Source organism: Nyctibius grandis, chromosome 25 (assembly GCF_013368605.1).
Source record: "Nyctibius grandis isolate bNycGra1 chromosome 25, bNycGra1.pri, whole genome shotgun sequence".
Lineage (NCBI taxonomy): Eukaryota > Metazoa > Chordata > Aves > Nyctibiiformes > Nyctibiidae > Nyctibius > Nyctibius grandis.
This window is the reverse complement of record NC_090682.1, coordinates 5,187,811-5,204,663: the sequence shown is the minus strand read 5'-3', so window position 1 is coordinate 5,204,663 and position 16,853 is coordinate 5,187,811. Positions and strand designations below refer to the sequence as shown.

The following is a 16,853-nucleotide window of genomic DNA, read 5'->3' as shown; positions in this document are numbered from 1 at the left end:
CGGACTACCTCTTACCTCACAATGAATTTTGGATTGAGTCACATATTTCTGGACTGATGCTCTGTGACCTGACATGTCTCCAGTGCCCCTCGAGCTCCCACCCCTTCACAGCCAGCCTGGGTTGACATCTCCCAGTTCCACTGCCTTTTTCTCTGTCTGTTGGAGCCCTTTCGCTCTTGCACTTCCAGTTCTGCGTCTGCCATGAATGTGGATCCCTGGGAGATCCATCTGGTTTTGAGTGTTGTGCAAGGCATTAATCCCAGCACGGGAGGGACATCTCCTTCACAGGTGTCTGTGCCTAGGGACTTCGGGCAGGTTGCCTGGTAATTCCTTGATTACACAGGACTATATCTCACTCTCACTCACCACAGATCCTACTTAGGCAGCGTTCATTTCCGTGGGTGGAAATAAGCAAAACTGCATTGTAGTCAGAGAAGTCAGATGTGCTTGCACCAATTTGGAACCTGGCTCTGTACCTTCAGCATGGACATTTCAGCCCTGACCTCTGTGTACATCTCCTAGTGCCAGGGAGGTAAATCTCATGGTGTTTGCTCTGGTCTAGACTGGCTTTCTGCTGCTGGACCACGCTCAGCGGTGAGCATACAGCCTAAAAGCGAACACGAGCCTCTTGCTCACCTCCTGCCCTGATCCATCTCTTCCCCTGGCTCTTTGCTGGCACCTCTGCTGATCATCAGGGCTCTGAATTTGCTTTTGGGGCCAGCAGTGCTCGCCTGCAGAGATGTGGCTTTGAGAAGAGATCCAAGCCACGCTGCCATTTTTCTATGGGCTACATGCATTGCTGGCATTCCCCCCCCAACGTGTTTCTGTTTTGTTCCAGAGAAACACAATACTTAGGGGCACTGCGTGGGGGTCAGTTCCCGCTGTGTTCAGCCCTCTGCAACCTGAGCTGCTGAGAAGAGGCCCCATGCAATGGGTTTTATCCATCATCGCTTAACTGTAAGACATGGCCTGAGAAATCAGCGCAGCATTTCCCAGGGGCTCATCCCAGCAGGACCATGGGCAAAGATGGCCCCTCCTATCTTTCTTTCCATCTTCGACCCCCATCCCAGCTCCCCAGTGCTCCTTTTCTTTCTCCCTTTCTCCCCACCCCCAAACTTGGCTGCTGTGGCTGAGCCAGCTGCTGGGGATCCAGTTCTGTAGGATGCTGCCCCTCTGCATCGCTGTCGTGGTCGCTCCCAGGGCTACCGACATGAACGGCTGCAGCTGAAGGAAAGCTGCACTTCCAACATCTGTCACTACTAAGAGGAGCTGGCAGATATATTCACAGTCAGGAAGCTGGAGAAAAGGGGAAAGGCAAACTGTTCTTCCCAATGCAGAGATCAGTAACAGAGATGCAGGGATGCAGTTTGACTGATCTTGCCTCCCAAGGCACCCTTAGCATCCCTACAGCATTTAGATGTTTTTGATGCACAATCGCCATGGTAGCCAAGCGTTGCACTCTAAGAACATCTGTGTGAAATCAAAGGTTGGCATAGCCCAGTATCCTGGCCCTGACCACAGCTAATTACACATGCCTAGAGAAAACGTAAGAAGAGAGCAAGCGCATATTGACATTTTTCCAATAGCCTGTCCCATCTGCTACAGCTAACAGCAACTTAAGAACTTCCTAAGCTAGAGACAGTGACATAGTTGTTAATAGCTTTTGATGGATTTTTCTTCCCTAGGTTTTTCTAGCCACTTTTTTAGCTCAGGCTAACTTTTGGCATCGGCAGCATCCTTTGACAAGGAATTTCACTCTTTACATCAATAGGGGGAAACGCTCCCATCTCCTTTTGTCTATCTGGAATCTGCTGTCCAAGAATTTCACACAATACCACCTATGCCCGTGGCAAAAACAGTCATTCCCTGTCTACCTTCTCCAGGCCACTTGCTGTTTTGGAGATCTCTTAACCCTTAGCCTTCAGCCTTCACCTAAAAGCAACTCCCATTACAAAATACTGCGTATCACGGGAACAGACCTAGGTCGTTGGAAAGCAGATGCCATTTCTGCTACTGTGACTCTCCTTACAGCTACCAGGCACAGGTTGCATAACGACGCAATCACAGATGCACAAAAAAAAAAGGAGAGTGTATCTTTTTTTTAAAATTCTTTATTTATAAAAAAGTACATTTTTTTTCCACAGCTGAGCCACTATTGTTTTTTATACAAGTAAAAGGAAGGGTGATGCAACACCCTGCCCACACAAATTATAACCATGAAAATGCCCCCCCTGGACCCCAAACAAACAAATTATTACAAAGGATGGAAAAAAAAAAAAAACAAACAAAAATCATTAAAGTTCATTACATTATTATTATTTTTATTTTTTATTTTTTACAAAAGCACTTACAACACAGATTACAAAAAAAAAAAAGTGGGGTTGGGGTTGTTTGTCTGTCTGGAGTCTTTATTCCACAATGATAATTACATCAAGAGGAAGAGAGTCAAAATCACTGGAGTTAAGGAATCACGTTTTAAAAAAAGAAAGGCAAAAGAAAAGAAAAACCAGATCCTCAACGAGAGCACCTCCACCAATGCCAGCTTACGCTAGCCGAGGATCTGACTCCATACGCTTGTCACATTCACCCCAAGGACATCACATTTGGAAAGTCACACTGGTCCAAAGTACAACCTCATCCCCTCTCTAAGGCTTGGGTTTCCTTCCCTTGCTGGTGGACTGAATCCTCCTCTTTGCCCCGTTGCAGAAGGCAGCACCCCTGGCTCCGGGACCCCAGCCCTGGCTGTGCCCTGCCCCAGCCCCTCGGCCAGTGAGGTTTAGGAGCGATGGTGAGGCAGTGGTTGGACCCGACGCCTTCGCACCCTCCCCTGCCCCAAGGCTTCCCCTGCCTCTCTCAAGAAGTTGCTCAAATTGTCAGCAAATTGCATCAAATACGAAGGGGAGGGAAAGAGGGGGGTGAAAGTGCAGGCTAGGGGAGGGTAAAGTGCTATCGTTAGCCCCGCAGAATAAAGCCCAGGCATCAGTGCCCAGGGTGCTGGCAGCATCTCCTCTCCACCCAGGGCCCACTGCAGAGCAAGCAGACCCCAAAGCTGCAGGTTGTGAACGTGGGAACCTTACGGTGAATTTTAACCTGCTGCCAAAAGGCTACAACCTGCCCCACCGCGTCTCCTCTTAGAATGAAAGGGGCCTGGGAGAGCCCCCCATTTCCACAGCACCAAACCTCTGAGCTTTGTGCAGCCCGCAGGTGTGACACACGCACCCGTCCTCTGCACCCAGCTGGACAATTGGGGTTTTCCCCTCTGCCCTTTGAGCATAATGACCGGAGCCTGAAACTGAAAATCTGTGTGTGCGCTTGTGGATGGGCAAGAAAAACAGCAAAGGAGAGCAACAGCCCCCGTTCTAATTGCATTCCCTTCTCTAATTGCGTGAAGATTAATCTTTTGAACCACTCTCTCTCTAACCCTCAGTGATTTCTGCTGAACAGTTGTTGTGTTTCTTTTTTGACTCAACATCAGGAAAATGGCTCCCTTTGTCCCTTATGTCTTTGCAATCAATTGGGTGCTACCATTTCAGTTTGTTTGATTTTTTTACTAAGAAATCTTCAGGGTTTTTTTTAAATATTTTTTTTTCCCCTGGCTGAATGAAAATGATTTAACAACAGGGGAAAAAAAAATCTGGTAATTAAATAAGGGAAAACAACATCACTGGGGTGAATTGCAATGAATAATCCTAGAGATAAGCCCCAGCAGGAAAACAGCTGGGGTGTCTTTGTACATAAACTACAGGCTCGTTTTGGGTTGTGACACAGATGCGTCTGCTTCAGTACGGCTCCCTGAATACACACAGAGAAGGAGCTGAGGGCTCAGCCCAAATTTACCTGCATTTTCTTTGCTGTGATGGTGGTGAGACCCAGAGCGATGTACCACAGGGCTCAGACTGACCTCCCTCTCATCTGCCTGTTCAGCTTTCCCATCTGCCCATCTTAATCGTGAGGTACCACCAGTTTTGCCTCAAGCTGCCATCCAGGATTGGGGTTTGGGAAGGGAAAAGCACCATGCCGATATCTCTCTTCACTGGCAAGAACCCAGTAAAGGGATCTGGACAACGATCCCTTCAAATGGAGGTACAGCAACCGGCCATGCCTCCGAGGCACTCTGCCGGCACCCACCGATGCGGGTGTAACTAACCCTCCGCTGCTGGCTGTGAAGCAGGGACACCACTTTCTTCCTGATGCTGGTGGAAAACCTGATCTAATTACCTTCAAGGGCCCCCTCAGAGCAATTTAACCCAGAGAAGGGAGCGATGCTATTACCGGATCAAAACGGCTCTCAGATGAAACATCAATCTGGGTTTTTTTTCCCCACTCTTCTTTTTTCTCCTACCTTGCTATGGATTAATGGCTAATCACTTGGCTAATTACCACCCCAAGAGTCTCTTGGCCAATTAGCTGACCTTGCAAGGGACAGCAAGAAGCAAATCACTGCACAGGGGTGGCATTTCACTATGGCTATGGGGATAATTGCACCAGTGGAGTGATGCTGAAGGGCCCAGGGATGAGAGGAATGCAGTACTGAACCTTGAACTTGCAGAGTACCTCACTGCTGTGCCAGGCAATACTGTCTAAGGATCTTCCACTCCAGGCTTGCCAAGGTTCTGGATGGAAAACAATCATTTGACCCCTCTTCTGAACCACACTGTTGAGCTAAGTGGCTGAGCTCTTTCCTAGACTGTGCTGGTGCAGTATTGGGAAGCAAAAAGTGTGATGCAGCAGAAAGGGAACTGTATATAGGCTCTAGCTTGGAAATACCATATTGCTTCACTATCTCCTTTTCTTTCTCTGGGTCCCACTGTTTTTCGAGCCTCCATATTTCTTAGGACTCCTTGTTCACATTTCCTGCAAGCCATACCTTAACGCAGGACCAGTCACGCTGTCCCATTCTCTCCCAGGCCTGCCTGCTCCGTTTGCAAGGCTTTGTACCTGTGGTCTTTAGTGGGCTAGGGTTCTGCAGTGCCGCCGAGTCAGTGCAATGTGAATCTGACAGATCAGATCAGTGGCCCCCACCTGTGACTAATGCAGAACATGAAAGAATCACTACTGGACCCTGCAGATTTTATAAAAGGTTGTTTTCTTCCAAATCCATCTCCTCACAGCATGTATCTGTGCTGGGGGAAATGTGCAGAGGAGGGTTTGTGCCACCGATTTTCACTCTGCGCTTGGTCATGGACCACCCAGAGTCCGGGGTTGGTGACGTTGTCACAAGCCTTTTTAGAGCCTAGTTGTGAAATTCAGATCTAAAAGGTTATTCACTTGAGAGATGGACTTTCTTGAGAATTACCTCTGAACCACAAACTGTGCAGGCTCTGCAGCATGCCCCACGTTACACTAAAGTGAACTGTGGCTAAGGTACAGTGCTCAGGAACACTGCTCTGTCCTGATCCAGATTACAGGGGTCACACTTTGGGGAATTAAAGCCCTGTGTATGCTGTTATCGCAAGGCCCTGGAGGGAAGTCATTCCCTCTGCAGGTTTACAACAGCCCCTGCCAGTAACCAGAGAAATGGAGAGGTGTTAGAGACTCCACTTGCTTTAGCAGGTGCTCCTGGTGGCAGTGGACGGACACAGGAGGGTTTAGCCCTATTTTCTAAGGTTCAGGCCAAGAGATCCCGAGGGAATCTCTGTCTGCCCTGCTTTGAGTGGACATGAAGCAGCCTTCCTGTGGCATTGGGCTGCTCTGCCAGAAGCCAGGAAGCAGGGAGGACTGGCAGGAATAGCAGAAAGATTACAGCGAAACAATCAGATTTCCCACTCCCCTACACCGCTAACGCAATGAGAGCAAGCTACAAACTGTGAACGGCTCCGGCCGAGCTTCACGTTGTCTGGACCGAGCACCACAATGCTAAAGGAAAGCATTGGAGGCTGCCTGGATCAGAGATCTGACCTTGACTCATCTGCGTGGGTCGGACTCTCCACCCTCCCTTTTGTAGCACGATAACCGCTGGATGCTATGGAACAAAACCCAGCGGGTAAGGCAGGAGGAGAATTAGTCCTGCTATTTTTAGATGTGCATGATAATACAGCTCAGAAAACTGGGGATTTCTTTTTCAAACAAAAGATTTATTTATACATCAAATTAAAAAAACAAAAAACAAAAAACAACCCACAAGAAGAAAAATAAGCCCCAACCCAGTGAATCTAATTTGGATATGGTCAGTGTCAGACAGAGGGCCCTGAAGTCTGGAATCCCATTTATCCACAGAGCAGAGATAGCAGCAATCCAAGCCTCCCCATCACAACACAGTGGCTCAAGGGAAGGAGGACGAGATCAATACCCCAGGCTCACTCACTCCTGCCCTGTCTACCAAGCCTTTGCTAAGAAGAGGGATGTGATATTGAAAAAGTAGCAATCAATGCAGGCTGAGCAATATATCTAAGGGCTGGGGCTGGGGTTGTTGCTAGGAGAGCTAGAGAGAAGTGCCCTTGTGATTTGACCCAAAAAAAAAAAAGTGTAAACACATGACAGTTAAGTCTTAGTGGTATAATAAAATGTAGGTGCCCGATCCTGCAGTGAAGCCCTCAAAGACACTGGATGGTACCCTGGGAGATGTGCCCTGCCAGGCTCTGCAGACCAGAGCTGACGGCAGTGAGTGTGTGGGAGAAGCGAAGTGCTATCAGTTGGTCCCTTTCCCCAGGCAATGGCAGCAAGGTGTGGGGACAACAGGCCATGCACAACTGGTGTGCCAGAGTTAACTGCTCCGTGGCTGGTACTAGCAACAACAACAGCAACAAGAACAAAAAGAGCCAGCATTTCTCTGAGCCATCGCAGGGGAAAAAATGTCAGCAATAAATACTCCTTTTCTTTCTTTTAAAAGAACACTCAAAACAAAGACAGAAAATGAAAAGCCAGGAAATAATAAATTGTAGGAGGAAAATGGCAGCTCTGTTTCCCTGCCCTGCTATCAGCCCATGCACCTGGGGTTTGTTCTAGGGCTTTTTCTCCCCCTGCTCCTCATTTTCCTTTTATTGAGTCATTAAAAACCAGGCGTGGATCTCCCCAGGCGTGCAGTGGGCAATGGGAACGCTACCCAGACCCCACTGAAAAGAAAGTGGTTAGGAAAAAAAAAAATCAGTTCACCTGATAATGGCACCTATGCTTCCATTGCCATAAGCTCTCCTGGCCTCTGTCCTTCTACGGACAGCCCACTTGACCCCCTCCCAAGGTTAAAAAAAAAGCAAAGACGACAACATACAAACAAATTCCAGTGTTTCAGGGGTGCGGAAGTGGGAGGAGGAGCCTTGGGGAGGGAAGTGGGGCCGGAGGGCACTCTGAGACATGAAGACACAAACAGAGTGTAATATACAGGCTGGGCAACAGTCGTTAAAGCAAATAGTAACACCTAAGCCACTGACCAATACAAACACCACAGAAGGGGACAAAAGTCGTCAAGAGAAATTAAAAGGCAAAACCAAAACCGAGAAAATAATTACCCAACCTCCCACCTCCCGTAGTCCCCAAAAACCGATCTGTAAGCAAAGCTGCCCTCCCTCCCCGCTTGCCCCAGCCCGCCCTTCCCACCGGTGCTGGAAGCGTCCAAAGTCTCTGCCGAGCGCGCAGGGCTGGCCGGGGCGTGCGTGCGCGGGGGTGAGCGTGCGTGCAGGGGTGTGCGGGCGCCCGCGGCACGCTCGGCTCCGCTCGGCAGGGCTGCGGGGCAGCGGGAGGGCATCGCTCGTGTGCGCGCGCGCGCCTGTGTGTGTGTGGAGCGATGGGGTGCCGAGCTACACGTACCACTCCTTTTTGGAAATAAAAGATCCGTCGTTCTGTGAGACCATGTTCTCGGCTATGTCGAGCTGCTCGGGGTCGTACTGGAAGCCGAGTGTCCTTTCGTCGTAAGGTTCGGGGTGCGCCTCCCCTTCGTCTACCGTGAAGTAAGGCCGCTTAGCATCCTCCTCGTATTTGTTGGGGCCGCCCAGCTTGCGCTCGCCTCCCGCATCCTCGTCCTCATCTTCGTAGGTGCTGCCGCCCAGCGGGCCCGGCTTCTTCTCGTCATCCGAGTCGTCGGGGTACTGGAGGTTTTGGGCCATGGGAGGGTGATGCTGCGGGATGCCAGCCTTGCTGTAGCCATTGCCGTACACGTGCTTCTTTGTGCTGTAGTCACCCTTGAAGGTGTGACGCCGGCGGCGGAGCACCACAAAGAGCACCACGGCCACCACCAGGACCAGCGAGACTCCTCCCACTATGCCCCCAATCACCGGTGTGGGGATGTTCGGCTGCACCATGGATTTGCGATCATCGATTGGAGACGGGGTGTAGGGAAATTCTGGGTAGGAAAAGACAGATGGAAGGGGGAACAGTGTCAAACCATGCGGAAACGCGCCCTCCCTCCATGCTTTCTTTGCCTTTTTTGGGGTGTGAGGGGGTGGGAAGATGAGGGTAAGGAACAGGGAAGGGAAAAACTAGGGAAAGGGGAAAAGGGTGCATCCTCACAGGGGTCAGCGCACGGGAGCTCTGCCTTAGCAAGGGGAACGCAGCGTGCTGTGCCAAGCTCGCCAAGCCTCATGCAGGAGCCCAGCAGGCTGGAAGCGGTGTTTCCCTCCCCACCCCACCCGGTTCCTCCAGACGTGCTCAGATCCCACAAGCCCAGTGCCTTGAGTCCAGATGCTTTCCATTTTACTGGCTGACAGCCCCAGGGTGCTCCTGCAGGGAGCAAGACCCAAACCCCATCCAATGGTGGGCACCGACCTGCCACAACTGCTCCCGTAGATGCCACGCTAGACCCACCAGCTTTGCATCCCCCTCCTCATCATCCCAGCCCGGCCTGACCCCAACCAGTCTAGGTCCAGAGCAATTGCTGGCCTGATCCTTGCGACATAAACATTTTGCTTGCGCCTGAGAGCTGTTTCATTCCTGCCTTTCCTGAGACATCATCCCAACAATAGCATCTTGGTTCCTGCAGTGCTGACTTGCCTTGAGCAAAGCCTCACGAGCCTGAAACCACGCACAGAGCAGCACGCTGGGCAGAACGGGCTGGGGGACAGGCAGATGGAGGGGCTCCCTGCTGCAGCCAGAATGAGGAGCAGGACGCTGTGCAGGCAGGAGCCAGCATCCCTTTCCAAAGACAGCCTTCAGAGTAGGAGTGAGGGCATGTATTTCAGCACAGGGAGCTGGGGTGGGCTCTGGAAAGCCAAAACCACATGTTGCATCAACAGACGGCTTGTCATAGCCAGCTGGTTAATGCAAAACCTCTCTGCAGAAATAGCAAGAAATGTCACGTCCATCCCCTGGTAGTCCTGGCTGACGAGGGCTCAGCTGCAACCACACAGCTCTTTCTACCCCTGCCCATGCCACCTCCCCAGGCCTGCTCCTTGCCGTCACAGCCTCTGCAGCCCTGTGGTGCGCGGTTCCCAAAACTGTGCACAGAGCAGGGGCCCACCTAGAGCTTAAGTGGGTGCAGGGTGCAGACACCAGCAAGCTGGCTCACACCCCAGGGGCTACATCTTCTATTTCCCCCCACCCCACAGCTCCAATCTGAAGCCTCTTCCTACCTTGTTTTCCCCACAGCAAGGCTGATTTTGTGCATGGGACCAATGTGGGTCCCAATACCCCACACTGAAAAGACCCAGACATGGCGCACATGCTGGGCGTGGGGCCCCTAAAGCCATCCCGATCCCCTCTGCCTCCCAGCTCTGGAAAACAGGCGGATCTGAGAGGGGAAGTCTGCACAATTTCAAAAGGCGCTTGGCCCACTTTTCTATTAAAAGCCTCACTCACAGCCCAGGCTGGATGCATGAAGTGAAAGAGGGAATGTTTTTCTACCTTTCTCATATATATTTATTTTTTTCCTGCCCTTTGTGCTGCCCGCCCTTGAGATAGCACTCGCCTACATGCCACCCCCTGCCACTGCCAACGCCGTGGACTCAAAAACTAGCACACCGCTGTGTTGGACTTCACACATCGTTCAGGGAGGGAACTATTTTCTGCCCAGATCCCATCCCCATCCTCCTTGCAGTGGCCCAGTTCCCATGCCAGAGAAAACAAAACCAAACTGTGGGAAGAGAGGGAGAAGAAAGATGGGAAGATCGCAAGCCAGCAGCCGAAATCATCCCCTCCATACGCACAAAGTTTCCTCCCCGCCATCCACCCACTGCACTCCCCCGGCGCCTAGAAAAGTGAGTGGCTGTGGGATGTGGCGGGGGATCGTGGCTAAGCCCTGGCTGGGGGGAACGGGTACAAACGAGCTGTGAGTGACCCGGCTGGGGGGACAGGCCGCCCCGGAGCAAGGCAGGCACATGGCTGACACCACCGTGGGACAGTGGTGCACTGCCAGAGCCCCTCACCGTGGCTGCTGAGCAGCAAGCCTGGGCTGAGTCGGGAAGGGAGCGGGGGTCCCCGGCCTGGGCTCAGCCCTGGTGTGCCCCTGCCTGTGCAGGAAAGCAGCGTGCCACCCTGTGCCCCAGCCCTGCTGCCCCCACAGCTGGCTCCCCTTTGCTTTCAGCCTCCTCCAGCCCTGCCTGCAGCTGCCGGGCACAGCCTGGCACCCTGCAGCCTCCTGCCAGGTTAATTAACAACTCGGGACAGGTCCGGTTCTCAGCGGGTGTCACTCCACACACATCCACCGCTGTCAGCCCCACAAAGGGGGATTTACTCCTCTGCCCACTGGGTTTTGTGTCTGGGGTGCAAAAGAGAGCAGAACTGCAGCCGAGGGAGAGAGGGGAAACTGTGGGAAAAGGATCCCCTTTTTGTGTTCGAGGGGTGCGTGAAATTTCTGGAAACTGGTGCGATGCCTGAGCGTGCTGGGGGCCCCATGTGAAAAATCCATTAGGAAGAGACTGGAGAGAATTAAAGCCGCTGTGAAAAGTGGACTGGAGAAACAGGAGACAGCAGAGTGGAGGGAGGGGGAACAAGCTAGGCTTTAATGCCAGCATAAAAAGCCTCCCCCCCTTCTGCTACCCCCCAGCCCTCATAAAAAGAGGGAGTTCTGTATGAATAGGAATTAAGGCAGCAACCCTATCTGCCCGCTGCCCGTCTCTGCCAGCTGTTGCATTCAGCCCAGCTTCCTGTCCCTGTGCCAGGAGCCGGACCTCTGGGGCAGCAGCTGGGAGCGCAGGGAGACGGAGGGTCGCCCCGGGCTTCGCTCTGGCACCGGGCTGAGCCCACAGGTGCCCTTTGATCCCCTCCATCCCCCTGCCCAGTTCCTGCCTTCTCCCTGCAGCACCTGGGGCATAGCAGGGCTGCCACTGCAGAGACAAACCAGGCCTTCCCCATCGCAAGAGTGCCTTCCAAAATATACATCTTAAAAATCACATCTTTCTTTTAGTGGCTGGTTTCTGATAAAAATGAGACGCATGCAAATCATCCTGCCTGTCCATCAGTCCCTTATCTAATGCTTTTTGAACTTGCTGGCTGATTTCAGTGGTATCTGACAGAAGAAGAATGAGCCAAAATTATCGCTATCATAAAGCTCTTGGAGAGAGCTGGAGCGGGATTCCTGGCAGAGGTGGGAGCTAAACCTCATTAGACATCAGAGAGCCCACAGGGACAAGAGGCTGATCCCAAGGGCAGGAAGGGCCCAGATCAGAAAAAACATATTTTTATACACCAAATAATTCTTCTATGATATGCAGATCCACAGGAAACCAGCTTTCAAAAGCCCTTCTGCTCATCACACTACTTAGATACTTTACAAGATACTACTTCCTACGGACACATTTTTTCTTGAGGTCACATTTCCATCCTTTTCCCTTCAATCATAATGGCCTGGGTAAAACCCAGCACCAGCCGAGATTTCCTCGATGGGCATTGAGGAAAACGTCAAACTCCTTGAGAAATTACCTTTTGGACATGTGTCAGCCCAAGCTGCTCCTTGCATGAAGCTCCTCCAGAGGAAGGCTCTGGATTCCCTTCTGCCTTGCAAGACCAAACTCCCGCTGCCCTGGGAAGCAGGGGGGCCTTTGGCTGGCTCTAGCCAGGGCAAGCAGCAGGAACCTTAAAGTCAATGGGCTCATGGAGCTTCCCAGTTCCCAGATGGCCTCAGCAAACACTGTGGGGATCACATGGCTTTTTTTACAAGACAGATCGCTGATAGCAAACTTTCCCTGCCAGTATAGTCCACACCACATTACCCCAGGACTCTGACCCGCGGTGTTACAGACGTGTACATGAGTGAAGACAGGGCGGTACCTCTGTATATGCCTCAGCCCGGACACAGCTGCCATTTGAGAAGCCCATAGCACTGCTGTCCTTTTTCCTTCCACCAGCCCTTGCACGTATGCATGCCCATCTCCGCCGTCAAGGGCTCCCACCTTTCCTCTCCCTACCAGGGATTTCTGCTCTCCTCAGGCAGAGTGGGGTGGAGGGAAGAGGAGGCAGTGGGGGTGCAAAAACCCCTGGTAACTAATCCAGAAGTTCAGCAGCTGCCACTGGCATTTCAGAGTGTGACGGCTTTTAGGCCAGGTGCCAAACGTGTCTCAGGTTTTAATCTCTCTGCCAGGTCACCTATCGCTTGTCAGTCAAGTGCTGCTCCCGAGGGGCCGCTGGCACGGATGCCATCAGGCAGGGTGCAGCAGATGCTCCGACCCGCCATCCGGAAGATTAGCATCACACAGACCCCCCAGGCTTGCTCCTCTTTAGTCCCTGGCCCTATGAACTCCTGCCTAAAGCAGCCACGAGCATGTGGGAGGCCCATTTGCGTGCCAGGATGTAGACTGGGGTCACACATATGTGTGTATGTACATGACCACCTCTCTGTGCAGGACCACCGCACCCGTGTGCAGGCACACAGGGACACGCATGCAGGCCCAGGCAGTCTATAACCACAGCCTTTTATTATGTCACCCAACCGCCTGTAATAAATAGTTACATGTCGCACTACATGGCTTGGCTGCGACTGACAAAGGTCCTGCAAGGCAGGAGAAGCTATTATAGGAACAGATTGCAGGAATAAAATATTAAATTTCCACTTATCAATCTCTTTAATGCGCTATAACTCTGATAGAAGCGTTCAGCCTTCTCCCCCTGAACAAATCGCCCTCCCTGTGAGGGGGCTGAACTGGCCCTGCACTCCTCCTCTCTGGGGCCAGGGCTGGGAGGATGCTGGGTGGCAGGAGGGATGAGGTCTGTACCCGGGGAGATGGGAGGGGGAAAGCCACTGCAGGGTTTTCTCTGCATCAGCCTTCTGTTTTTTTCTCCCAAGGCTGGCTGCTCACTAGATTGAACTCCATTTATTGCATGCAGCTCTTGAAAGAGGTTTCGTGGTCCACTGACAATCCCTAAATTGCCTGCAAGACCCAAACAAATGTACCTGTAATAGCTGAGCGAGGACGGCTGAGCCCTCCCTAGCACTGGCCTAATCGGTCCTTAGGGAGAGCTGGATAAACATATTCAGATTCCATGAATTATTAAAACCGTTTTTTTTTATGTGGTGGAGCCCTGGCCTAACAGGTTGGCTGCTAATCCCTCCTAGTGAGGCAGTTGCTGGTGTGCCCCTCCTTCCCTCTCATTTAACCTCAACCCCACAGTTTTGGACCTTTGGGAATAAATTGAGATTACAGGCAGGCAGACATCAACCCAAAGTCATTCCCCAGAAATCCTGCCAGTCCCTGCTTCCCTTGCCAGATCGAGTGCGAGAACGATGCTCTACCAGTCCCCTGGAAAACCGCCAGAAAGGGAGACATGTACTGAAGCCCGGAGGGGGAACCCACAGACCCTGGTCCCTAAAGGAGCCCGTGCCCGTGTAGGCGAGTCGGTGCAGCCCGCCCGGGCTGTGCTGCTATTGTGGCACTGAGACAGATAGAACGCTGGCGGGTGGCAGCAGGGAATCTGAGGAGAGGGCTGTATCTGGTGTTTGGGAACATGTGTCCTGACAGTGCAAGGGATACGGGCTGGGTGGGTAGACAGAACGCCAGCAAGAAATGGCTGTGCAGAAATGGAAAATGAGACATGGTGAAGGGAGCCTGTTCCTCTCTAAGTCTTCTGCAATATCTATCCCACCTTCTTCTCTGCGACTGGGGACTGAGCTTGGAGGCTTTTTCCCTCTGGTGACTGCTTCAAATGTGACTCAAGGTGCTAGTTACTGTGTGAGGTGATTTTCTACTGCTGATGGGAAGCGAGTCTGCTCAGTTTGTACCAGGCAGTTGCCCGTACCAGAAACACAGTGCCTTTGGTGGTGACTCCCATGAAATGGCCAGCAGCTGAACAGATTTTGGCCATGACCTTCCCCTGGCTTCGGGTGGTTGGGCAGGGTGGGTGCTGCACCAGTTGTCCTGAACAAAGGGCTTTGTTATTCTGGTGCCTTTCCCTGGCAAATGAAAAATCCCCCAGAGAAAAACATACACCAGGAACAACTCAGCAGGCAGGGATCCAGGACAGGAGGTGTGAATTAAAGGCCTGCTACAGTGATAATGATCATAAATAAATACTTGGTAATTAGCATCTAATTAGCACATCCCCTCCATTGACCTCCAAGCACTTGGATAGAAGAAGAGTAGCCTGGTTTACCCACCATTACAGAAGAGGGGAACTGAGGTGGTGAGGGTGCCAAACACAGTGTTATTGCCAGTTCCAGGAGGTCAGCTGCCTGGGCCTCATCTTTACGCTTGCTCAGCACTTACCACTGTAGAGAGAGGGGGGAGGGGGCTGGAGCTCAGCCCCTCTGAGAAGCCCATTTCATCACTCTCAGGTTAGACAGTCTCTCTGAAATCAGGCTATTGCCATATGTTATTTCTTCTGTTTCACCTATTTCTTGACATCACTTTCTCTCCCTGACACTACCTAAGCATATCCACGTCTTTTCCTCACTCCCGTGGCTACATTGATTTGCACGTTGTCAAATTCCTTCTGTCCCATATGACATCACACAGCATCGCTTCCCAATGGCTGCATCCTGTGATGTTATTTCTTTCTGGAGCCCAGACAAAGCCACTCAAGTGCTCACAGCCTCTCGGTAATCTGTGTCAACCAGGTGAGCAAGTGCACAGACCAACATGGCATTGGAAGGAGCACAAATGAAAAATCATGAGAATTGCCCAGCATCAGAAACACCAAACATCCTCCTGAACAAATGACTCATCCATCTCATGCTTTACTGCCTCAGTGGCAGTCTATATCCTCATCCTACTCCTTCTTCTACCTTCTAACAAATACCTCCCCGACATGTCTTCACTTTTAACACATCCAATTATCTCTCTGAATCCAAAGCAGAAGACAAGGGGGAAACAAATTGAATGTACCTTGGTGCAAGAAAGGAAAAGACAACAAGAGGAACAGAGAAAAAAATCCAAGCCAAACCAGTGCAAAACAAGTGCAAAGCAAAGAACATCACCACTCCCTTTGCATCATGAAACTCCCCACCCCTAGAAGGAGACACTGGTGATTAAGACAGACATTAAGGAGATGTAACTGACTGGTAGTTGTCAGCCGCTCACACTCTCCTCTCCCCACCTCCTCCTCCTCTTCTCTCTTTCAAAGCACACCAAATGTTTTCCTACCTGTGACATTGACTTCCACCAAGCCTGACCGTGTACCGATGGCGTTGGAGGCTTCACAGATGTAGGTGCCAGCCACGCTGTAGGAGACAGGCCCTTTAAAGTAGATGGTGTTGTTCTGGATTTCTACGCTCCCTGGCAGAGTCCCGTTTGGCCTAGAGGAAACAAAGATGATGGTTGACCCCAGAGAAGATACTCAGTAGGGTCAAGCAGTATTGCAGAGGTGACACTGACATGCTGGTTCTGTGCTTGCCCTTGGGCAGGTCCAGAACCTGGTGGTGCTGGCTGGAAAATACCCATTAATGTAGTCAGCCTTGAAACCAAACCCTCTGACAGCGTTATTACAGGAAAGCGTCAGCAGAGTGTCTCCAGGATAAATCCACTGCATGATGATAATCAGGTTCTTTACATGGATTGCGAGGTTTTTTTCCCCCTTCTTTATGATTACAAGGGAGATTGGACATATTTGGGTCACAGACAGCCCCTTGGATCCTAACAGGATGTGAAGTACTTTCAGTCTATGTTCTCCCCTATCCAGAAAATAGACTCAGAGCCTTAAAGCAGTTCTTTTTCCAGTACAATCCCTGAGTAGGTACAAGCATAGGGTAAGATGGCCAGGTCACTCTCTTGTTTCGGGTGGCTCACCTCTAGCAGGCTCATCTGCAGAGTGTTCCTCCATCCCTGACTTTCCGTTTGATGGAAACACAGGAATGGGACACCAGCCTGACCCTGCTCTACTCCAGCTTCCTGCCCATGTAACTCTCCTGGGCAGCTGATCAGCCAGTGTTAATTGCCACTCAAGCTCGAGGAAAGCAGTGCTGATTTAGAGCTCTGCCATCTATGACCTGTCCATGTCAGAATAATCAGGTAAAGGTGAAATTGGAATAATGCAAAACTAAGTCTAGAGATACACAGAATAAATGAACAAAGGCAGATAAAAATAAAAACCCCCCTGTGTGTTAGGAAAAGACACACATGGCCTGGTTATTCTTAATTACTGAAGCAAAGTAAAGTAATTACTTCTCTTAGGCAATTAAAAATTACTCAAGTAATTATTTCCCCTCCTCCCAACAAAAGTGTGCACGTATTGTCAGCAATTTGTAAGAAACAAAAGGGAATAATGGGGGTATAATTACGTTTGTAAAGAAGTGCCTAAATGCGCATACACGTATTTTGCATGTCTATACTACACATAGGCGCATATGTACAGCAAACACATTAGTCTTTCCCAGCTACATCAGGCCAATGATCCCAAAGCTGATGGAAGAATAGAATAGTCTAACGTTGGTCCTCTGCCTATGGGTGAATTAGGGCCCTGAATCTACACAGACAAGGGCACATGTAAAAACTGTGCTGTGGGATGCTAAAGAAGGCTATTGCTTCCTCTAACAGCTCCCCTGACTGTTGCTCATCACC

General features: G+C 51.0%; 1 protein-coding gene across 2 annotated transcripts in view; it reads right to left on the bottom strand.

The window, feature by feature from the left end:
- Positions 1–2,148: 2,148 nt before the first annotated feature.
- NECTIN1 (nectin cell adhesion molecule 1) overlaps positions 2,149–16,853 on the bottom strand; it is a 64,119-nt gene continuing 49,414 nt past the window's right edge. For both annotated transcript variants that reach the window (XM_068418379.1, XM_068418380.1), the window contains 2 exons: positions 15,441–15,592; positions 2,149–8,275 (listed from right to left, as the gene is read on the bottom strand). In XM_068418379.1, the coding sequence (XP_068274480.1) occupies positions 7,734–8,275; positions 15,441–15,592 (694 nt within the window). In that variant the 3' untranslated portion in view covers positions 2,149–7,733. The remainder of the gene's footprint in view (positions 8,276–15,440; positions 15,593–16,853) is intronic.